This window comes from Cyprinus carpio, chromosome B3 (genome assembly GCF_018340385.1).
Source record: "Cyprinus carpio isolate SPL01 chromosome B3, ASM1834038v1, whole genome shotgun sequence".
NCBI classification, from domain to species: Eukaryota; Metazoa; Chordata; class Actinopteri; order Cypriniformes; family Cyprinidae; genus Cyprinus; species Cyprinus carpio.
In genome coordinates this window covers 20,057,071-20,080,989 of record NC_056599.1, presented here as the reverse complement: position 1 = coordinate 20,080,989, position 23,919 = coordinate 20,057,071, and the positions used below count along the sequence as shown (strand labels likewise).

The 23,919-nt window shown below is 41.3% G+C and overlaps 1 protein-coding gene across 3 annotated transcripts in view; it reads left to right on the top strand.

Annotated features, from left to right (window-relative positions):
• Positions 1-23,919, top strand: part of tnrc18 (trinucleotide repeat containing 18) — a 62,002-nt gene that overhangs the window by 22,374 nt on the left and 15,709 nt on the right. For all 3 annotated transcript variants that reach the window (XM_042720143.1, XM_042720142.1, XM_042720141.1), the window contains exons 4-20: positions 1,728-1,832; positions 2,772-4,523; positions 7,226-7,328; positions 9,881-10,086; positions 10,671-10,817; positions 10,992-11,176; positions 11,859-12,285; positions 13,613-14,563; positions 14,970-15,121; positions 15,935-16,068; positions 16,190-16,339; positions 16,424-16,595; positions 16,717-17,089; positions 18,049-18,309; positions 21,861-22,100; positions 22,813-23,216; positions 23,631-23,756. In XM_042720143.1, the coding sequence (XP_042576077.1) occupies positions 1,728-1,832; positions 2,772-4,523; positions 7,226-7,328; positions 9,881-10,086; positions 10,671-10,817; positions 10,992-11,176; positions 11,859-12,285; positions 13,613-14,563; positions 14,970-15,121; positions 15,935-16,068; positions 16,190-16,339; positions 16,424-16,595; positions 16,717-17,089; positions 18,049-18,309; positions 21,861-22,100; positions 22,813-23,216; positions 23,631-23,756 (5,888 nt within the window). The remainder of the gene's footprint in view (positions 1-1,727; positions 1,833-2,771; positions 4,524-7,225; positions 7,329-9,880; positions 10,087-10,670; positions 10,818-10,991; positions 11,177-11,858; positions 12,286-13,612; positions 14,564-14,969; positions 15,122-15,934; positions 16,069-16,189; positions 16,340-16,423; positions 16,596-16,716; positions 17,090-18,048; positions 18,310-21,860; positions 22,101-22,812; positions 23,217-23,630; positions 23,757-23,919) is intronic.

The window sequence follows — 23,919 nt, the reverse complement described above, 5'->3', positions numbered from 1 at the left end:
AATAAAACTTGCTTCAGAGCTCTGGTAACGCTCATCGAAATGGGTCGACCTTTGACCCTGCCCCTCTATCAACACTATATCTATCTCTCTCTCTAAACATTGCGTCGAAGAACTGACCGCTCCGGGCGCACACAAGTCAATCCATAATGGTTGATGTGACCTGATTTGAATTGCACTGGTGGTAAGAACTAATCCATTACACCTAAGACACTCCTGCTGTTGTTCATAAACTGAACTTGTCAATATATGTGCACAGAGGAGACCGGTCTGTTCACACTGCAAATTTGATAGCCAAGAATGAAGAGTTTTCTATACACTTGCAATCTTTGTTTATTTGGAATTTAACTCTAACCCTCTGCTTTCTGTCCTTCTTCAGTTGCAGTAATTTGTTGTGAAATCTTAAAAGGTGCTTCAGCAGCCATGTGCCCCCGTAGCTTGGCCGTAAATCCAATATAACGGCTGCTTGACCTTTCTCCAGCAAAGCCTCTCTGAACGTGTTGCAATTTTGCCAGAGGGATGGGAGAAGTGCACATTCCAGCCTTATTTCGCTCCATTCATTTGCAGCAGAAGCTGCTCTCGCTTCTTGTTTCAGCAGCTAGTGTTTAGCGCGAACACATAGTTTACGCCGCACTCTTTGATTTAGTGGTTACTCATCTCTTCAGGGTGTTCTTATGAGTCATGCCAGCACCACCTGACCTCTCGCCAAAGTGCTAAGCCAGCATGAAGCAGCCGCTGGTGTTCTGAGTAATTGCATGCTTTAAGACGCGGCCGTCTGAAAACAAACATTTTATTCGCCTGTCCTCATGCAGAGTCGCGCTTGGATATGTGTGCACCGGGGGCCAGGGCGGTACGGGCCTGCCAGTTCACTCTTTGTATGCGCCTCGGGTCCTGCTGGTTTTAAATGTGAGCGTGCCCCACCCACAATGCATTGCAAGTCTCACAATGGAGGTTCTGAGTGAAGGATGTGATCCACCCCTTTTGAATGTATCTTCTACAAGCCGGAATGATGAATGCACATGCATGACAATATATCTTCCAGAGGATTATGCTCTAAACATCATCCTCCCCTTTGAATGTCGAGCATTTCTATCTTTAGAGGGCCGTTTGTTCTTAGCCCTGACAACCCTTTTGTCTTTCGTTAAAGCTTATTTTTTTTAAAGGAGGGATAATGTTATGTGTCAGCATTATTTGTGCGTGCCTTTGTGCTTTTGTTTATAGATGTTTGTAGTGTTTGAGGTTATGAATGTGCATTTGTGCGTCTTTGCCCTTGGTAAAATCTTAGATGAAATTCATGACTTTGCATGTGTGAATGACCGCTCCCCGATTACCAGATGTCAGGTTTGAGAAATATTTCTCTCCCTTTTGCTTTGGGTGGTAATAAGTCAATTTTATTTTATGATTGGGCTGAGGTGAGCTGCTGCTCCGGCTATGAGGCAGATTCATGAACTGATAAGATAATAAATCGTCAAATCTGTATATTTGTAAGTGTGCATAATTTGGCTATGAATAATGACACCAAAAGATTTTTGCTCGGCTGGAAAAAGGTTTTGTGAGCCGATGTACAGTCAATGACTCAAGTGTCGCTGTCATAAACTGTTTTCTATGCCTGATGATGGGCAGATACAGATGCTGCGTTAAATACTGGAGGTAGTACTGACAGTTTGGGCCACTCCCTTAGTCTTTCGAATAACAGGACTTAACTTGTCTGTACTCTCTCTCTTTTGCAGGTTTTTCTCATTTGCCAAGCAGTTTGTACCCCAGCCCTTACATTCCCTTGGGCCATCTTGAGCATCCACAGCTCAGCCAACATGCACTCTTTGACTCACAAAAAGGTCTGTATATGTCTGAGAAATAACATGTTTAACCATTATCATCACTGTGATTTATGTGTGTATATGACTATCATAACATTTAGGTCTGTATGTGTATATAAAACTATCTATCAGGGTGAATCTCTCTCAACTGTGAAGAATTATCCAGGTCATGGTTCACTCCAAATACAAAAGGCAAATAAAGAAAATGAAGCCTGTTTTAGGACTAATGCAAAATAAGAATAGTAATAATAATTGTTTAATATGAAAATTGCTAAGTGTTAAGTATTTTTAGTAGTTTTTCTTGTACTAAATTTATGTAGGAGTTCAATGTTCTTATTTTACTTATTTTATCATGAATCTTTGTTTTTGTCAAAGATTCTTTTACATTTATTTTCATATGTTGATTTAGGGATTTCTTCATGAAAGTACCAGTAGTATATATATGGCTTTCTGAATGTCACACTATTATTTTTTTCTGTAATATGTTATCAGATGGAAATTAGGCTTTAGAACTAAACTGTGTGTGGATGAGTGGTTTGATAGATTGCTAGCTATTATGTTAGATGGACTACTTTAGAGCTATGAACTAGGCCTATATATATATATTTTAAACTATGCCATTTTTGCATTGGCTTTATGTTCATAACCCTGTGTACTTTACCTTTGTCACAGTAAAATGTTACCATTTAAAACTTTAGCACTTTATTTTTGTTAGCATTTACTAACTAGCGCTTGCATTTTTACATGTCCTTTGCTATTTACTCTGCTGTACTTGCAGATGGTGCCTCATTTATAGTGTTTTAACAACTTAATAATATATGGTCTATCTTTTTATATACTTTTATATCTACTTTATATACTTATGCACTTTAGGGCCTTTGAGCAGTCTTATCTTTTACACCAGATGTCTTAAGGTCTGTCAGGCTCATTCTTTCTATTTTGTTCTCATTTTCTCAGAGGGGTTTTACCTGCAAGGTTCAGTGCACTCCCAGTCTGCAATGGCCAGGAGCCCAGTGGCTCACATGCCCGGCTCCTTCTCCAGGGAAAAGGAGGCCCTGCCTCCTCACAAAAGCTCTAAAGACTCAAGTAGGGATCTGGGAAAAGAGAAGCCCTGTAAGAGTGACCTCGGCCACTCCCTCCCAAGGAAGGAACGAGAAAGGCCAAAAGAGGAGTCACGGCCCCACAGTGTGGTGGACCTCACCTTGGATGTCAAGGCGGAAGACGAGCGTAGAGTGAGCAACTCGGAAAGGTCTGCGAAAACTGCGGAGTATACTCGGCATTTCTCTCACCAGCACTCGCCTGCTCTGAGCACCACGGACACTAAACCCAAACAATCTCACCAGAGTTTACTTGGCAACTGCGGGACAAGCAGCAGCACGCCAACCCGACACTCGAGTACAGAACAGGACAGGAGGGACAGTGACCGAGATGACGAAACCAGCCGACCGGGGGGCCACCTTTCCTCCGACAAGCAGAAAAGAAGCGATCCGTTTGCTACATCAGCTGGCACTCTGCATGTGTCGTATGCCTGTCCCTCTTCCCTGCAGCCCAACCCAACCCATCTCCCGCCCAGGCTGGTGTCCTCTGGCACCTACCCTCCCCCTCACCACATGCCGCCCAACATGTACCCGCTCTACTCTACACCAAAAGAGCCAGGCAAAGAACACAGAGTGATAGCTCCTACTTATGTGCCTTCTGTCGAGGTTTACGACGAGCGAAAAGGGCCAATTCAAATTGCCTCCCAAGCTCGAGATAATAAAAATGACAAGAGCAGGGAGAGGGACTCGCACAGATCAGCCCTGCAGGTGGGGAATGAGAGAACGCATATGGAACACGGTCGGTCCTCCATTAGGAGCGAGTCTCCCCCTCACGGAGACGTTAAGAAGGACATTTTACGAGAGGAAGGCTCGATAATTAGGTCAAATGGTTTGGCCATGAAAAAGCCCTTGCATTTGGAAATGTGCACAAATAAATCTGGAAACAGCCCAGATGCCAGGGACTTATCCAACACTACATCAAAACACACGATCAAAACGGGACTCGAGACCGAATCCCGCAGCCAAGAGCGGGATAGGATTCAAAGGTCCACCCATCCATTTTCTAGAATGGATCCAGCTACACTCCATTCGGAACAGCATTCGTTGAAGGCCTTGGGTTCCGCCGAACCCAAATGGAAGCCTTTCGAGATGGGCAATTATGCTACCAGTCACATCGCCGCATTGGCGGCCCAACACACCCATGGCACCCGAGGTGAAGAAGAGGGCAAGCGAATGTACCTGGACACTACTGGCTTACATAGACCAGTAGGCACCGGGGGAAGTCCCAAGGGCCACGGGGAGGTTTCAGCCATGCAGAGCCTCATCAAGTACAGTGGCAACTTCTCCGGCGAGTCTGGTTCCAGGCACGGATCTGATAGCTGTAGTCCGTTTGGAGGACTGGGCAGCATGAAACTGGAGGCTGGTTATCCTGGAGTATCCAGAGTACAGCACCTTCCGCCCCAGCAGTCTGGAAAGCAGCTGAAAAAGGAACCCGAGAGACCAGAGAGTGCTAAGTCCTTTGGCAGAGAAGGAAGCTCTTCTCAGGGCGAAGCCGAGGTTCGTCATCCACCGGTAGGCATTGCGGTGGCTGTTGCCCGCCAGAGGAACAACAGCAGCAAGCCCAGCTTGGTATCGGATAGGGACAGGGCAATTCTTGGAGGAGCCATCAAAGGTGTGTTGCTTCTTATCTTTAAATGTATTATTCTTAAAGAGATAGTTCACCCAAAAATGAACATTCTGTAATCTGTTACTCACTCTCATGTTGTTCCAAAGCTTTTTTCTTCTGTGGTACACAAAAGGATATATGTGACCCGTGCTGGCAAAATAAGTTGGAATGGGCTAATTTTGAGTTAAAGGCAAAAAAAGTAAAAATGTAGATTTTGAGGTTTTCAACAAAATTAGTTCATTAAGCCCTTGTCTAGTGATCCCAATGCTCCAAATAGTAATTTAACATCTAAAATGATATTTAGTTATATGTTTTCTGAGAGGAGTACATTTTCTACACTCGCTTCTTGCGATGGCTGTCATCTGAAGTGCGCAATCTCCATAAATATACACAGAATTACAGTATTTAAGTATTCACGAAAACATAAACTGTTATGTCTTAATTGAACTGGGGAACTGTTGGGGAAAAACTTCTGATGTGTAACTTTATATTAGATGCGTGCCTTCTGTCTAATTAATGTTAATCTAACAATAAAAGAAAAGAGGGAATCACTCGCTGCTCTTGATTGAACTGCTTTTGTAGTCATCAGTTTATTTGTAATGAATGCACTAAAAGGATTTTTACAATTGATTATTTGTTTTTCTTACTTAAATGCTTTTGTTTAAATGTAAAATGAAAAATGTGATGCATTATTTGTTTCTTATATAACTTATGTGAAGTTAAAAAATAGCTGATTATTAATACTGTAATTATTAATGAGAAAAAGATGCAATGTTGCTAGGTGATTTTGCTTTCGAACCTTCAGAAAACTTGATTTTTCTCAAAATTGACTTCGAAGACTTGACTTCAAACCAGATGTAGCTCAGTCATTTTTCGTCTGATTCCAACAAATCATTTTGAACGTTTTTGAAAATTTGCTTATTGTGACTCATTTTGCCAGCACTGGTCACTTATTTAAAAAAAAAAAAAAAAAAAAAAAAAAGGAGGCCTATTTTTATGTTGTTTTGGACCCCATTTACTTCTATCGTATGTAGTTCTTTTTAAGGTCAGCAGAAAAAAGCAGCACAACTAACTCTTTGAGGTGGCAAAAAGTGTCCATTTCTGGTCTCTGTTGTTACATGCTTTCACGCCTTTAACGAAACTGAAGAACAACACACTGACCCACTCTTATTTTCTGTGGTTACAGCCCATTTACGTGGGCATGCTCGACAGCAAGGTCGCTCCCTCTTTCGTTTCATTTCTTAAACAGCATGAGCTTTGCTATTGCTTTGGCCCACAGCATTTCCTGTTAGCATAGGGAGTGTGTTAAACCTTTCACTAAGACACCGCATTCCCGCCTGCTTATAAACATAATTTACAGAGCTCTACTAAAGGTGGCAAACAAGCAGTGCATTCTAATATGACTTTAGGTTTGTTGCTTAGCAATCGAATCTGCTTCGGAAAGGGACAGAAAAGGGTGGGGAGAAAGGCATTCATTTATGTCCCCTTGTGTGCAAGGAAATTGCAGTAATAACATTAATCCCCACACTCTGAGAGAAGGTTTGAATTTACATTTAAAACAAGTGTTGGGGACAGAGCTTTGCTTGACTAATTTGCCCTCTTTTTGATGCAAACGGATAGCATGTCGGACAGGCTTTTGGTAACCTTGGAAACAGACTGAAACCTTTTCCCTGGAGCATGACAGAGATCTGTGTGCACTTTCGTCCCCCTCCTCGGTTTAGAAGAACACAATCTCTTCTCAGCTGCTGTCTGTCAGTACTGAAAGGTTCAATACACTCCTAACTAAATCCCGCTCAGATACTTTCTGCACGTTTATCTTTTGCTATACAGGAATGTGTAGTTGTGGTATTTTGAACAGACTTCAAAGGCTCTTTAAATTTAGTTTGAATTCTGAAATGCTGCTTGTTTTGTCTCTATGAAGAGCAATTTGAGCTGTATATGACACTACAGTGGTGGTGAAACATTGATAAGTGACTGATGGGCCTCAGTGGGTTCTTGTAAATGTGATATGTTACTCTGCATAGGTTTTTTCCTCTGCGCGGCCTGTCTGTAATCTCATAGATGTGTAAGACACTGCTTATGACTGGTGCTGAGTGTCTGGACTGATAAACACCCTTAGAGTTTGGGCTATTTCTGGAGCGGTGTATTTATAAAGCGAAAACTGTAACATTTAAGTCTTGCCAGACTGGCAGACTGTTTTCGTTGTTTGTAAGCTAATAGTAAGAAATGTGTGTATTGGTATCAAACATATCTTAAATGATGAAAAATTAGCTATCGGTTGTTAGTGAAGTTAGAGGACCCACTTTATATTATGATGCCTTAACAACTTTGTACTTACATTAAAAAAATAAGTGCAATGTACTTATTGTGTTCATATTGTATTGCAAATCACTTGCTGCTATTGAGTTGGAATAGGGGTAAGGTTAGAGAAGGGTTTGGTGGTATGGGTAGGTTTAAGAGTGGGTTCAGGTGTAAGGGATGGGTCAACAGTGTAATTGCAGAAGTTAATTAAAGACGTAATTACATGCAGGAAACTTTAAGTACAATGTAAAAACATGTATGTACACAATAATTGCATTGTATCAAATGATTAATTTAAATGTAAGTACATAGTTAAGGCCACGTAATATAAAGTGGGCTCAAAGCAAATTTGGTTAAAATATTGTGGATCAGATGTCAGTGTCTTCAACTGGTGTAATGTCCTCTAGGCCCAATCCACACAGAGGAAGAGCGAGGAGACGAGAGGACGCGTCGTGGGGACGAGCGCCTGCTGTCGGGACGTGTGGAGCGCGAGCAGGAGAAAGTGTTAAGGTAAGATGAGAGTTTATAAGTGCTGGCGAAAAGCGCCTTGAGCAATTTGAGTGCATGTTGAAGCGAGCTCTCAGAAATGTACTGGGCATTGGTCTAGCTGCTAATTCAATCCTGCGTTTTAGTTGCATTAGTTCAGCAGATCTGGAAAGACGCTGTAACCTTCCTTTTTATATTTATGTAAACGTGTCAGTTTTAGTTCACAAGTCATTTCTTAGGATAACTTTTCAACCTCTTACGTTTGAGGTTTATAAAGGTTTGTGTTTCACTGGCTGTAAATTTTAACTGTGTGGTGACAGCTGTTGATGTTGCTTTAAACAAGACTGAGGGCTGAAATCACATTGACGTTGGTCATTTTTGTGGTAAACCATACACTCAGTTAGAGGAATAATATATGCGTGTGTGTGTATTTTATACTCAAAATAGTTTTACAAAGAAATGAATAGTAGACCTTCCTTTGAAAATTGCCTCTGATAGTACTTTGTAGCCTAATTAAAGCATTTTTGTTTTACATAGTACATCACCTAAAGCTTATCACATGATTGGCCATTTCCTAAGAAAATGCATCATGGCTCACTGCAAATGCAGTTCTTCAGTGGCATTGTTGGTGTCCACATTATTAGCTGTCAGGACCACTGCCTTATTGTCCAGCACAAGATAAACAAAAATGAGTGAGGGCACCTTTTAGAGTCTCAACATTAAAATATGGGTATTTTCCACAACTTTCACTTTCTAATACCAAATGGTATATTACCCTGTGTAATTTTTTTGTCATACAAAGTCAAAAATGTCAACGGTTTTGGTTCAGAGGTTTGATTGAAAATGGAACAGGACATTTTTACAGTTTTCTCCAAAAAGCACAGCATTGATCTGAAAAAGAGATTTTTTTTTTTTTTTTTGAGCCCTGATGTTGTGTGGAAGCTGGTGATATGGGCAGCTAATGCACAGATGCCCTGTGAAGGTGACTTATTAAAGTCACTTCAGTCAAAATCAGTGACATCTTGAATGTGTGGATCTTTAAAGATACTCTCTCTGCTGCCTTGGTCGAAGCTAGTTTATAATCTCAGCAGACATTTAGCAGCAATACTGAAGTGCTGATATGTGCCAAATAGATGTTTTTTTAAAAAAGCCTGGATGAAAGTCTGTTAATTTAAAGCAGCTTTTTATTAAAATAATTCACCTTGTAGTAAGGATTAAGCATATCCAGCCAGTGTGAACCGATTCTTGTTTCTTTGATTCCACACACTGGCTAAATGGTGCAACATTTTACTTTCATTGGTCACACTCTCAGTGTGGTTTTCTTTAGAGTGGACGGATTTATGGCAACAGTTCTTGGCAAATATGAGCCTATTTTCAAAGTGTGGCTCTCATTTCGAGGAGCAGAAAAAGTCTGTCTTCCCCACTGGGGAAATTGGTGCTTATAAAAGCGACTGGCTCTCTCAGCAGGATTCCGCCCTCAGTGTCTGTCCTTAAGTGTAAGGCAGAATAGAAGTCATGGACTGGGGAATTTGTGTCTCAGTCAGGGCTAAATGGCCACTAGTCTTCCTGTTGGGCTTGAATAAGCATACATTTTGCAATTTAAAATTATCCATGACATTTAACTGGTTGTCAAATGTGGATGCCTGGATATTGGGCACTTAAAGGAAATAGGTCAGCCAAAAATGGTAAAGATTTACTTGCCTCATATTGTTCCAATCCTGTGTGATGTATTTCTTCCATTAAACACAGAAGGGGAATTTTTGAGGAATTTTCTTGACCGCTATAGTGAAAGTGGCTGTTCAGATTCAAATGATAAAAAAACACCTTAAAAGCACCTTTTTAGTTTGTTTCACTTTGTTCAGTCAAACAAAAAGTCATGAAGATTTTGAAAGAATATGAAAATAATTACATAATTATTGAAATGGCAATGAACTGTGCTTTTAAGGAATTAAGCTTTATGGGGTTTTTAGGGTTAGTTCAGTAAAAATAGCTTTCAAATGTTTTGAAAATATGTAGTGAAGCACCAAACTAAACATTCTTGACCTAAAACAGAAAATTTGGACACTTGGCCAAAAACTTTAACTTTAGTTTTTATTGGGAATAATAAACAAATTATTTAAAAATATATATTAAAAACTAACTAAATAAAATTCTTAAAATTAGATTTGTTGGGAATAATACATTCTAAAAACAAAAATAAATTATTTAATTAATTGATTACTCTTTTCTTCATTCAGATAGCATTACTACCATGACATCAGGGCTTTAACATATTTTCTTCTTCCTTTTAAATGTTGAAAAATATTAAAGTATGTAAATTAGAAAACTACCTTTTGGCTAATACAAGTATGTATATTTTTTTACCCTAAAAGTAGGATATGTTTGAATATATTAAAGCATATTTTTGCATGTTTTTGCTGCCATGTCTCTTTTAAAGGTAATGTGGCAGGTTTTTTTTTTTTTTTTTTTTACTACAGAAGCTTTTGTTGGAATGTTGACTTTAATGTGCAAACGCAAATTCTAACTGACTTTGCTATAGATTGGGCAACAATAAGTAAGTCTCTTGTCATTCACAGAGAGAATAAAGAGTTGGCAGACTACACCCAGTTGCATCCTCCTATGGTGCCTGCTAGTGGACTGAACCCCAACCTGATGGTGACTGGCGGACCGACTCTGGCTGGTGCAGGCCGCTGGCCTGCTGACCCCGCCTCCCACCTGGCCTCCCACCCGTGGCTGCCCCGGCCAGGAGCCCCCTCCATGTGGCTGTCTGGTTCTCCATATGGTACCCATCTTTTCTTTGCTTATGCCTGTTGTATAAGAATTATGTCATGTTACAACAAGCTATTGGCTTTCATTTATTCCTATTTTAATGAGTAATAACTGATTATGGGTCATGGACATTGGAATGCTGCAGAACTGTGTTGTGAATGGGATTTGGACGCTGAGTTATTTCCTCAAGGCAGTCTGTTCCCCTGCCAGACGGCCCGAGCATTTTGTCTATGCTGAGTGTTTTAGCCATTCTTAGAAACAATCAGTCTCACTCCACAACTCCCATCCAAGAATAACAGCTAACAGCAAAACAGCACGGTCAGTTCACAGTTGTCTGACATTTGAGTTTTTGTCTAGACTTTACTTTAAAAACAAAAATGTCCCCTAAGTAAATTGCTGTAGTTAAAGTGCTGTGCCTCTTGGCAGGATTTCAACGAGGTCCGTGCTCCACACACAAGGGTGAGATTATGGTGGGAATGGTGTTTCTCTTGGGAATTAACTCTTGAGTGTTTCACGAAGCTGCCAGAAAGCAAGTGCAAATGGACCATCAACTACAAGTACGGTGAACCCAAACATTTTCCTCTCTGTTGTGTACAGGTCTGGGTCCCCCTTCCCTTCATCAGGCACTGCCTCCAGGATATTCTCCTGCCTTGACAGGCTCCATCCCCCCACCTTACCAGTTTGCCCGAGATCCACAAACCGGGCAGGTGGTTGTTATTCAGACAGAGCATCTGCCACACTATGGTAGGTCCCATGTATTCGTCAGAGTTTCTGTGTTCATATTTACCGGTGTTTACATCCTCACACACACATAAAACATGCATTTCTAAAGGTGAGTGGGAGTGATATCCCTGACACGTAGCAGAATATATCTACTTGATGTGTGTTGCTCAAGTATTCCTCCTGTTCTTTTAAAAGCTGAGATGTTAGAGCGAGGCCCCCCGCTGTGGTCAGCCATGTACCCGGCAGCAGGAAGCACTCTGCAGCATGCCCATCAGCTCCAGCTCCTCTCCCACCAGCAGCTCCTGCGCCAACAGGAGCTCTACATGATCCAGCACCAGACCGCACAGGTCATGGAGCTGCAGAGGAATGCACAGTTAGTGGTATGAGGCTCTTTGTCTGTCAATGTCATTATAATCGTTGGGAGGCACGCATGTATTTCCCATTATGTAGTCCTTAAAGGATAAGTCCACTTCCAGCATAAAAATTCCCTGATAATTTACTCACCCCCATGCCATCCAGGATGTCCATGTCTTTCTTTCTTCAGTCGCAAAGAAATTACGGTTTTTGAGGAAAACATTCCAGGATTTTTTTGCATGTAGTGGACTTCAATGGTGGCCAAATCTGATTTTCTCCTCCCAACTTTAAAATCATCCGACATCAGTGTTTTACCTTTTTTTGTAAAGGGCATTTGACTTTTTTTTTTTTTTTTTCTTAAATTATCAAGAAATTTTTATACTGGAAGTGGACTTATCCTTTAGACCTAAAGGTTTTTTGCACCAACTCAGGATGTTAAACATGAAAAACAGGCATAAAAGCCAAATGCATACATCAACTTTTCATATCAAGTCCAAAATACTGTACTGTGGTATTTATTTTTTGTGTAAAAAATTTTGGTTTCAGTTTTTTTTTTTACAATTTTATTTTTACAATTTTTTTTTTGTTTTTATACATTTGCATGTATTTTATACTTTTTGAACATTATGTATTTTATAAAAATATATTTTGTGACATTTTTTAATAGGCTTGTAATTAAGTATTTAACATTTTTTTTTTATTTTGCAGGAGAGATTAAATGCAAGTCATACGAGGACAGATTTGGAGGAAAAGCTAGATAAAAGAGGAGCTGAAGGGACCAAATCCAGTCTCTCGGGCATCCCCACTCCAGCCCTGCACTCACGCAAGCCTCCCCCACGCTCCCCGACCCCCTCCACCTCATACAGCAAAGCCCTGACACCGCTGCCTGTCCCACCGCTGCCTTCACCTGTCACTGCACTGAAGTCTGAGGACAGACCCAAAGTGGAGAAGTCCCTTCCTCAACAGCCCTACTCCCATCCGTCGTCTCCTGTGTCTCACTCAGTCAGCCCCGCTTCAGCATCGCCCTCTCCTGCCTCCCCCATCCAGACCAAAGAGGAGTCTGTGGAAGTGCCTGAGAAAGAACCACTCAGTCTACAGAAGCAGCCTTCTACTCCCTTCCCATCCATTTACCGTGGTAAGTGGAAAGCAGGGCTCTGAACCGGTTCAAGGAACGAAAACGAAAACTGGAAATGAACTAAATTTTGACAGGAACAGAAACAGAAACTAAATCAAATTTTATAGTTCCGAACAGAATCGAAAATTTTAAATGGCCATTAACTGGTTAAAAATGTTATTTTTTCGTTCCGTTTAATATTTGAAATTTGCTGTCAAACAATCACAAATTCCAGTAGTCTATCCAAATGTGACGCTGAAGCCAACGAGTGAAATGTCACTCAGCTGTGAACTCATCATAGGTAAGTCGCAATGGCAATGCACCGCCCTTAGAGTTTATCTGAGGATAGTGTAAGATGAATTCAACAGATCACACACACCTGCAGCGCTTCTGTGAATGGAGAAAACAGAAAAACTTTAGGCATACATTAAAAAGAAAATATAGGCATATGCACTAAATATATTTCACTTATATTTATAGTTATATTTAGACTTCATTATTTCGGAAAGTAATAGGGCTAATAAAATGTGACGTGAGCCGCGACTTATGTGTTTTTCACTCGCAAAACGCAATCTTATACAAGTATTTTTTTTTTTTTTTTTTTAAAACAGTGCAGCAAACATTTTTAAATATTTAAAAAATACTTTTCAAGCCCTGGTGGGAAGATCAGCTTTCCCAAAATTAAATGTCCAGGATTGAGCCTGCTTAATTTGTCACAGTCGCCTCAGATGTAGATTTGCATGGTCTTATGAAATAATTGTTTATTTGCTTATTGCGCGGTAAATGTGAGGGACACTAATCAAAAACCCAAAGGAAAGCTGTTTAATAATGCATGGTCATTAATCACCATAGGGCTGTTTTTAAGGAAACATGTTTGGGAGGGGACCGAGAATCCACACAGGACTGCAATCAAATGCACTGTGCTATTCTTCATGTCAGAATGTGCAGGGTAGTACAGTCTTAATGAGTAGCCTGCAAATATCCCCACATATGGGATTACCAGCTGCCACTTCACTGGAATAGAGACTTCTTGTGACAGCAGCCCTTTTGTACCCGTATCCCCTGGCGGTTTCCCTTTAAAAATGTTCAATGCTCAGAATAAATAGATTTTCTGCTCACGGTGCATTCTGAATGTGTGAGTATGCATGAACATGTTGGCCTATGTGTATATAAGGGCTTTTGGGATGCTTGTGCTGAAGCCATTTGGTTCATGAAAGTTTCATAAAGCCCCTGTGCAGAAGAACATGTGGGGTTATTAATCACTTTGTCACTCTCTCGCAGGGAACTAAAGCCCCTCTACTCTTTGCATAAGCACCTCAAAAACCTGTCTCTTCTGTTTCTTTGGCAGAAATTCCTCCCGGCTACCCATACCAATCGATAACAGCACCTTTCGGCAGCCATTACCCCTACCTCCTCCAGCCGGCTGCTGCTGCAGATGCTGACGGCCTGGCTCCAGATGTGCCGTTGCCAGCTGGGACCTCTGAGCACTTGGCGACCGCCGCAGATGTCAAACCCCAGCACTTGTGTTCTCCAGTGGTTGTGGAGCCACTTCAGGCATCCAGAGAGCCAGAGTCCATGGAGGAGGGCGGCACAATGTTAAAAAAAGAGCCAAACCTGGAAGACAGCAAAGACGTTCTGGGCCAGGACAGCCTGAGGCTTGCACCCATCACCACCCAAGACACTAGCTCCCCCACAGAGCCCGAAGCCCACCCTAGAGACAAAGCCACACCATCGCCAGAGGAGGAATCAGATGAGGAAGATAGGGAGGCAGTCAAAATCGAAGCAGCCTCCTCAAGCCATCCAGGGCTGTACAAAACATCTAGGCTGGACTCTGAGAGAACCACCAGAGCAGAAACTGCAGAGGCAGTCTACAGATCCTCATCTAGTTACACGGACACACACCATGTCGTTTGTGACAGCCAGCCAGCAAAACCGCCCTTAGATCTCTCTGATAGCCTGAACCCAGTAGATCTCAGAGATCCTGTCCCGGACACTCCACACCTGGAGTCCAAGCTTGACAATCCTTTCCTGCCTAACAGCAGCCCTCCTCACCTTCAGCCCTCTTCCGCACCGGTGGCCATCCTGCCTGAAGACCCCATGGCAGGCATGTTTGCCCTGGTCACAGCCAGTGAGCTTCCGCAGGCCGGAGCGGTGGCCATCCTGGCAGATGCGTGTAGCTCTAGATCTGAGCTCTGCGTGGGCGTCAGTCCCCTAGAGTCCACTGCTCTGGAAGGCATGGCCCTGCTCAGCCAGATGGCAGTGCTGGAGATGCAGAGGCAACCCAGAGATGACAGACAGGGTGAGTCTCGTTTCAGAGAGAGGAAGGGAAATCTGAAGGATGTGGGACTTGATCTAGCATGCTCCAACAGTTCTCAGGGAAGCGGGGTGATTGGGGAGAGAGATTTGCTTGCTGTAGTGTGCCGCAAAGTAAAATGTGCTGAAACAAGCTCAGGAATTGTTTCAGCTCTAGTGAATATATTCAGAATTTGCTGGAGTGTGCTTGTGCTGCTTGTTCTTCATGCAGCTTTTAGAGTAAAAATGTGTGTTTAAGGAATAAGTAAATGCAACTGTCTGGTCTTTTGGATGTATCTGTCAGTCTGACACAAGAAACAGCCATATATACTGATGTATTGGAGAATGCAGGGCTGCCCTGTGCTCCCTAGAGGTAATTAATGTTGGTATCGATCGTGTGTTTGTGTGTGCAGCTGTAATGCTCTGTGGACTGGAGAGTCTGCTGGAAGCTGGCAGGCAGGTCCTCCTGGAGGCCATCGAGTGTCAACCTCAGATCAGCATCCGCCTCCCCCGAGAGCTCAACCCTAATAAGAAATACAGCTGGAGACAGAAGAAAGATGAACCTGTATGCTTGTTTTTTTATTTTCTTCTCCCTCTCATAAACCTCTGCTTAAGAAGTTTTTTTTTTTTGCGCTCAGAATAGTGATTCTAAAATATTTGTCAATTTAAATGCAGACAGTGCTAACATTTTTAAATTTGTCATGTTTACAAATTCCAGTAGCATCTGAATTGCTCAATTTTTAACAATGCTTACAAATGGTGGCATTTTAATTTTTGTACATTTGAGCAGTGTTTACAAATTCCAGTGGCATTTACATTATTTTAACTGTGTTTGCATCTAGTGGTGTTTGATGATTTAACTTCTAAGCAGTGCTTACAATTTCCAGTGGCATTTAATTTTTTTACGTTTTGACAGTTTACAGCTAGTGACATTTGAAGTTTTATCATATAAGCAGTGTTTACAAATTCCAGTGGAATTTAAATGTTTGTTTTCACTGTTTACAGCTAGTGACATTTTGAAGTTTTAACATTTAAGCAGTGTTTACAAATTCCAGTGGAATTGAAATGTTTGTTTTCACTGTTTACAGCTAGTGACATTTGAAGTTTTAACATTTAAGCAGTGTTTATAAATTCCAGTGGCATTTGATATATATATGTTTTTTTACGTTTTAACTGCGTTTTCAGTTCGAGACATTTGTAGTTTTTACATTTAAATGCAGTTAAAATGCAAAATCCAACGCCATTTTAATTTTTATATTTAGCAGTGTTTACTTTTTTTTTTCAGGCATTTGGCATAGCTAATAATACTTATGTTGCTTCTAAGAGTACTGGCTATGGAAGTCCAACCACAGACAGTAATCTGGTTTTCCTCTCTTAGATGTTCTCCAAATCCTCTTTGGAGGGAATGGACACCTCAGAAGTGGACTACCGTGTGAGACTCGCTGAGCTTCAGCAACGTTACAAAGAAAAGCAACGAGAGCTGGTCAAACTGCAGAGGCGGAGAGACAAAGAGTGAGTCTCCCAATTAACATTACCTCCCTTTATACCACTTCATTAAGACCAGTAATGCAAATCTATCTGATTTAATCCCTCTAACAAACAGTCTTCTGTTTGTGATCCCTGTGATTCACAGAGATAAACGTCAGCAGCAACAACAACAGATCCAGCTGCAGGAGAAGAACAGAAGTTTGGCCCGCAGGGGCCCGGGACGTCCCCGAAAGAGGAAACATGGCCTTTGCGCACTGTCTCCACCCTCCAGCAAGCTGGATTCGAAGTGTGCGAAGTGAGTGTGCTACTCAGGCACCGATAAGGCCCAGCTGTGCTCCACACGGCCTGCCCTCCAGCTGAACGCTCTGTTGTTTTGCAGGTTGGGCAGAAGCATGCTTTACTCCGAGGACTCTGAGAGCGGGGAGGTGCTGAGGAAGCGCTTTCGGGCCTGTAACCGAGATGAGGAGGAGGAGGAAGAGATTGCGTTGAGATTGAAGAAGAAAAAAAAGAGCTGGAGCGAGCTGGAGCCATCTTCAAGCTTCTCCCATGAGGTTGGTCTCTGTTATACTGGAGTGGATTTCTAGCTCCTAAATATCTGAACATTTTTGCTTTTGTAGAACATGCATGTTATATCAAATAAAATCCATTCATTGCTTGCATCTCTTTTAACAGGCACCTAAAATGGCTGTGAAGAAGAGCCGAGTGAGCATGCAGGAGCAGTTGGCATCTAAACTCGACAAGGCCTTGTCCCTCACTAAGCTCAGTATACTCAGCAAGCCCTCTTGTAAGTTCATAGACGGTTCCTCAGGGAAGTCCAGGGCTAGTTCTGGAAGCAGAGTCCCCATGCTTACCGATATAGACTTGAGAGTCAAGATGGGAAAATCCAGCCTGTCGAAAGATCTCAGCATCTTTCACAAGTCTTTCAAAGGAGGTAAAAGCAAAATGGCAGCCAAAACTAAACCTTCAGATCCATGCCTTAAGGGAAAAGGCCAGCGGAAAGCACCTTATTCTCCAATGAGGTCAGAAATCAGCAGCTATTCTAACAGTAAGTCAGACTTTTTGTAAGTGTGATTTTTGTTGTTGTTGTTGTTGTTGTTGTTTCCATTGTTTTGTTAGTAATGTAAACAGGTTACAAGAACCCCAGGGGCTTTTTCCTTTTAAACATGTCTTTTTTTTTTTCTTCGTCTTCGATAATGGAGAGTTTTTGTTGATAACTATCTACCATTATGTGTTTATGATAATATCTGTAATAAATTACTGTAGGCTGCATTTAGATGTTACTATTTAGGAGCATATATCACAGTAATAGTATTAATCAAGATTCATTTTTTTGTTACATAAAATGAATAAAAATGCTGTCCTGATATATATACATTTATTCATTACCATTCAAAATTTTGGGATCGTTAAGATTTTTACTGATGCTTTGAAAGAAGTCTCTCATACACACCAAGACAGAATTTTTTTTATCATAAATGCAGTAAAACCCGTAATATTGGGAAATATTATTTTAGTTTTAAAAGAACTTTTCTATTTTAATATATTTCCAAATGTAATTTATTTTCGATGGTAAAGCTGAATTTTCAGCATCATTACTCCTGTCTTCAGTGTCACATGATCATTCTAATATGATGATTTGCTGCTCAAGAAAAATTTCTTATTGTCATGTTAAAAACTTGCTGCTTAATATTTTTCAGGAAACTGTGATACATTTTTCAAGGATTCTTTGATGAATAGAAACAAAAGAACGGCATTTACTTGAAATATAATTTTTTTTGTAACATTACAAATATCTATGCTGTCACTTTTGATCAATTTAAGCATCCTTGATTAATACAAGTATTATGCATAAGTCAAAAAATATCTTACTGACCCCACATTTTTGAATGGCAGTGTGTATATATATATATAATAATAGTATAGTAAAATTGTTTTAAGTCGGTTTTTAGTTTATGATGCTTTTGGACCTCTATCCTGAGTGAAATCTGTTGTGATTTGTACCAGACACAGATTCAGAAGAGGACGATTTCCTGAAGGATGGCTGGCCTCCCAGCTCCATGTTGGGAAGAACAGGGTCACGTCCACAGCTTCCCGGCCTGTGCAGCACTCCATCCAAGAAAAAGCGCTCATCGTCCAAGAGAGCCTCTTCATCTTCTTCTTCATCACTCAAGTCCAAGCAGGCGGCCAAAGAGAGGAAAAATAAGCACTTTGCTTTATTGCTACAGGAGGCAGGAGTCAGCTCCTCTGAGGACTCATTTGACCAAGGTTAATAAAGCATACCTCACTATGCACAGAATCGAGAAGGCAGCCTCTCGGTTTTAGGTTTTTTTTTTTTTTTTTTTTTTTTTTTTTGGTCTTTGTATTTTTAACCATGACCATTTGTCATGTTGACCTTTTTTTCCTGAGAAGCCATTTTAAGATGCTTGCGTCAGAATTTGCTACCTCACATCCAGTATATAATATAATCGGCTCTTGTTAGAGTCACTTCGAAATGGTTTTACTTTTTATATGGGAATGTCTTGCCATTGTGCATTAAAATGTGTGTGGCTGTGGAAAGTGTTCTTTATTGTATTGCAGTTTGGTACCCAAGCTTTATTAAACATGCTGATTTCATTTTTACTGAAGTAAAGAAGTGCAGTGTTCTCTGTCTCTTTCGCTACATCTCCTGCTGTAGAGTGTTAGATTGCAATGCTCCACACTCCTGGTTTCCTCTGTTGTTCAAATATCCCTTTCATCAGTGAAGAGCTGTCACAAGGAGATCTTTGCATTAATTCAGCGCTTCATTCATTCATTAGGCCAGATGACTTTGAGCAGCATAACAAACTTCTTGTTAGGTTCTTCAAAGAGATCAGATATTTAACAAATGAGAAACTGTTGAATTCAGATAAGATGGATGTTGGCTGATGTTTTCTACATTTAATAATAATATTGTATACTTTGTAATTAGTCCTATAAACTAACGTGAAAGCACTGGTAGTAGAGCATACTACCTTTATAACTGCATTTAAGTCACTAAATCAACATGCACACAACCAGAATTTGACCTGCGATCATAAATCTTAAACGGTTCCAAGAAGTGTTTTCCACTATGGTAAATGTGTGAACATGCAAAGCATTGTGGGATATTTGGAAAATAGGGAGCTCCCCGATTTACTAAAAAATGAATAACCTAGCTTCTCTAGACTGCTCGCTCTCTCCCTGCAGCTGCTTGGCCACCCCTCCACCTCTGACCCCTTCTCCTACCCATGATGCTTTTGAATGTCTATCGGTCTGTGCGTTTGCTTGTCCTGCTGCAACAAAATAAGAAGCAAAGGGCTTGGCTGGGAGTAGAGCAGCCAGCTGTTCAGCGTGAGGTCACTATCCATGTCACCTGAGCCTTGAGCATTGTTCTGTAAGTAGGCCACCACCCTCTTTTGCTGTGACTTCGCAATAATTTCTACTAATTTGTGCTTACACTGTTACAGAACCAAAACACAAACAACAACAAAAAAAAAGACTGGATAACAAACGAGGTGTTAAAAATACCTTTGTAACATGCTCACCTCCTGTTATATGCCCTCAAGCCATGGTTATGTTTGTATTTGATAGAAAAAGTTTTATATATATATATATATATATATTTTGGAGATCGCTATCTTCTTCTTCTCCGTCACCATTATCTTCTCTTCCTACTTCATCTTCACAACCTTGTTCTTCATCTTGACTTCCTCCTCCTCCTTCACATTCTTCTTTACCTTCACCTTTTTCTTCTTCACCACCTCATTAATAATTTCATGTTTTAGAAGTTTTCTACATCTGCAAGATTTTGATTTATTTTGCCATTGTTATACAGTATATAACTAAATAGTGTTTCTCTTTTATGTTGGTTAGAATTTAATGTATGATTAAGATTGCTATGTATGTTCTAATTATTATTTTGATTTAGTTTTTATTATTATTTTTCCTTAAAGTTTTTTTTCTTAATTTCCTGCAAAGGAAGCAAGAGGTTTGAATAGAAAAAGAACATAACCATGAGTGAAGTGGTTAATGGTCTGAGTTGAGTCTCAGGAGTCATGGAGGACTGTCCTCACAGAGCCTGCTTTGTGTTCCTCAGCTTTCTTCTTCCTGTGCACATCCTCTGCTTGCTGTCAGTCCATGTAATACATGCTTCAGGTTTTAACGCTTTGCTTTGGAACATAACCAATCTGCTACAAAGTCTATGTCTTTAACAAACTCACCTCTGGCTTCAGCTACTCACATCCTGTGTGTCTGTTTCCATCACCAAGTGTGTTCCTCACCCTCCAGAGAATGAGAGAAAAGGGGGTGTTGCTTAAAGTGGGTACCTACTGTCTTACAGTTAATCCTAGGGAGATTTTTTTTGTCCTTTATCAGTTTAGACAAGCTCCGAGCTGAAGAGACTGTTAATAATTGATGACTTTCTTAGTCAGGGATTCTGCCAGCAACCTTAGCTTTCTGCAGTGCTTGTGGGTTATTTCTATTCCCATTTTTCCCTCAGTGATTCAGCTCATTCAGCACATTGGGCACGGCCACTTTTCTGGCTTCTCTTATTTGGTTTGGGCTTTTGCATTCCCAGCCCCTCTCGATTTGGAACGAGCCAGCAGCCATGTTGATTTTAAATCCTGCCCTAAAGCTCTGAAGGTTTGAAAGCTGCGCTTGCTAGATCCTGCCTGCCCAGCTTAGTATATGCTGCCCGCATGAAACCAGGCTTTGTCCCCCTCCAGTAATCTTGTGTAGTGGTGGGTGGGCTGCAGTGTTTGAGCAAGAACACATTAATCTAGAGACCGTCGGCTTCTGCAGTGCTAGATTACAATGGATATGTGAAAGTGAGAAGAACACTACTGCTGGCAGAATGATACGTTAGTGATAGTAAGCTAGTATTCATAGCCATGCAGATGAATTTGATGGTTTTATTTTTCTAAACTAGCAAGCAAAATGGTCTTTATATGTTGGATATTTCTTATTTATTTGCATGGGATTGAGGTTTTGATTAAATGGATAGTTCACACAAAAATGAATATTTTGCCATTCACTTCCTTTCATGTTATTCCAAACCTGTGATTTTTTTTTTTTTTTTTTTTTCAAATTTAGAACACGCACAAAAAAAAAAAAAAAATTTTTTTCATGCAATGAAAGTTAATAGGGTCTGAAACAACATTGATTAGAACTTCCATTGTATGGACAAGAAAAAAAAGAAACATTCTTCAAATTATCTTTGTTCAGCAGAAGAAATAATCTCATACAGGTTTGGAACGACATGAAGGTGAGCAAATAATGACAGAATTTCATATTTGAGTAAACGCCTTATCACTTTAAACCTGGGCACTTCAACTCCAGTGCTGGAGAGCCAGTGCCCTGCAATCTTTATCTCTATTTAAGGCACTTGTCTGCACACTCTTAAAAATAAAGGTTCTTTATTGGCCCCCACAATTTCCATGAAGAATTTTCCAACTGCACAAAACATTCTAGCGAAAAAGCGTTCTTTAAATTATTAACATGTTCTTTACACCAAGAAAATAAGTGGTTCTTTTAAGAACTGTTTGCTTAAAGGTTCTTTGAGAACCCTAAAATGGTTCTTTCAAAAAAAAAAAAAAAACCTTATGAAACCTTTGTTTTTAAGAGTGTAATTTACAAGTAATTCTTAACGCCTTCATTAGCTTGTTTGGGTGTTTGGTTGGGGTTATAGTTTAACTCAGCAGGACACTGGTCCTCCAGGTCTAGAGTTGAAAAGCTCTGCATTATATCACAGGCTTCATCAATTTCTGAACCGTTCATGTTTTGTCAAATGTCCTAAATGATTTTCTTCCCACTGTTAACAGAGTATTTTACCGAACGGGATGATTATGAGGATGATGACGATGATGAAGATGGGTATGATTACGAGCTTGATGAAAGCGATGGTCTGTGTTCGTCATCCATAGAAGAAAGTGGGCTGGGTCTTCTGGCCCGCTTCGCCGCCAGTGCTATCCCGAGCCCCATTGTCACCAGTCCGCTCTCCGTTGTCCAACTGGAGGCTAAACAGAAAGCCAAGAAGAAAGAGGAACGGCAGAGTCTTCTGGGTAAGGAAGTGCTTTTTTCCCTACGCTCTTAGGTTCAACTATAATCTCTTAAATGTGACACCAGCTGCTTTTCCAAACCCATGGGGCTTGAATTCCCAGGTGACAAGGTGATGCATTGTTATTGCCTGTCTTTTGTTGCGCTGTGTCGTGCATGCGCGCCGGCGAGTGAGAGAATTGAAAGGTGCTGGCAGATGAAAACACATTGTGCTTGGAGCAGTCACTCAGTAGGGGTGTTATTCAATGTAGACACCCATCAGTTGCGCCCCACCTTGAGAATGGAGTGTCATTATACCCCCGCCGCATTTGTGTGTGTTTGCTGCGCCGCTTGCGCTCGCTGAGCATGTGATGCTGACAGGCCTTGCTTTGATGAGGTTGTGCTGTGATCCTGAGCGGGTTCCCAGCAGTGCACACGACAGGCCTGCCAGCGGAGACCAACAGCCGCCTTCATTAACTATTCCAAGACCCTGCAACAACACTCGGACTTAATTCTGCTCCCACATCTGGCCCTGTTTATGTCTCACATGTGCACATTATATTGTCGTTCTTCGTTTGCAAATGAGTTGACCACATGTAGATGGTTTAAATTATAGCAGATGGCCTAGTATTTACATTACTGGTGTGTTTTTCATAAAAGGCACTTTGCGTTTATGTGCGAGTGCATTTAGTTTGCATGCTTTAGTAATAACAGAAGGTTATGTCTTCTGGATTGTAGGTACAGAGTTCGAGTTTACAGATTCCGAGAGCGATGTTAAGATGAGAAAGAAGTTTCCGTCACTGTTGCATGGCAAATGGTCGGCTCCTGAGCTCCCGCTCTTGCCGCCCGCGAGCGTCATGCGTGATGACTCCAGCCCCACCAAGCGTGGACGCAAACCCAAGAAACCCAAGTCTCCCCGGGAGTTCAGTTTCGACCTTACTGCTGATGGGAGCGAAGACGAACAATGGACACGGCGGAGGAGCGAACGCATCTTCCTCCACGATGCTGCCCAAGCCAACCCCATCTCCCCATCTAGCAAAACTCCTCTTCCGCTTACTCCCAAACCCATCCGTGGCCCTAAAGTGTCCCCGCAGAGCCCTAAGGAGCTGGCCAAAAGCAAGGAAGCGAAAGACCCCAACAAGGTAAGCCCTTGTTTTTTATGAAGACCAAGTTCTATGTGCCAGACCCAACAAAACAGTGAGGGCGCTTGATACCAGCAGGTGACTTGCTACATTTGTTGGACAAGAAAGCCTCCCGCTGTGAGTGTCATGTTGTTGGACACAAAAGGATGACTGCCGCTTGCCAGGCTACAATTACCAGCCATCACCGAATCCTCCCTCTGTTTTTTTTTTTTTATTATTTTTTTTTTATAGTGTTCAGTGCATGACTGCCTATTAATGTTTGCTTGTCTATCCAGTGTTGTTGAATGGCTGTAATGTGTGGGAGAACTGAGCCCAATTGTGTCTTGCATTTGCACTTGTATTAGGCTTTTCACTCTAGTCCATGCTGATGTTTTGGTTTTGTATCTGGTGTGAATGTTCCATCCATGTTCCAGAAAGAGGGTTAAGGAGACCCCCCTGTGTCTGCCCCCACCGCAGCTCTCCAGCACACCCTCGGACGGCACCGGAGCTCTCCCTGTCAGCCCAGGGCGCAAGAGCAAGGTGAAGCCCAAAGCCAGAGAGGTAACTTGCCTAAAACTGCAATGCTAATAAGTCATAAACTGGCTGATATTTTGCAAAATGAACAGAAATTGTAGTTTCCTCTTGAGTCAATTCCAAGATCTTCCAACAACCATCAACTGGGAAATAAATAGTTTTTATTGTTTATTAAAAACAGTTGTCAACA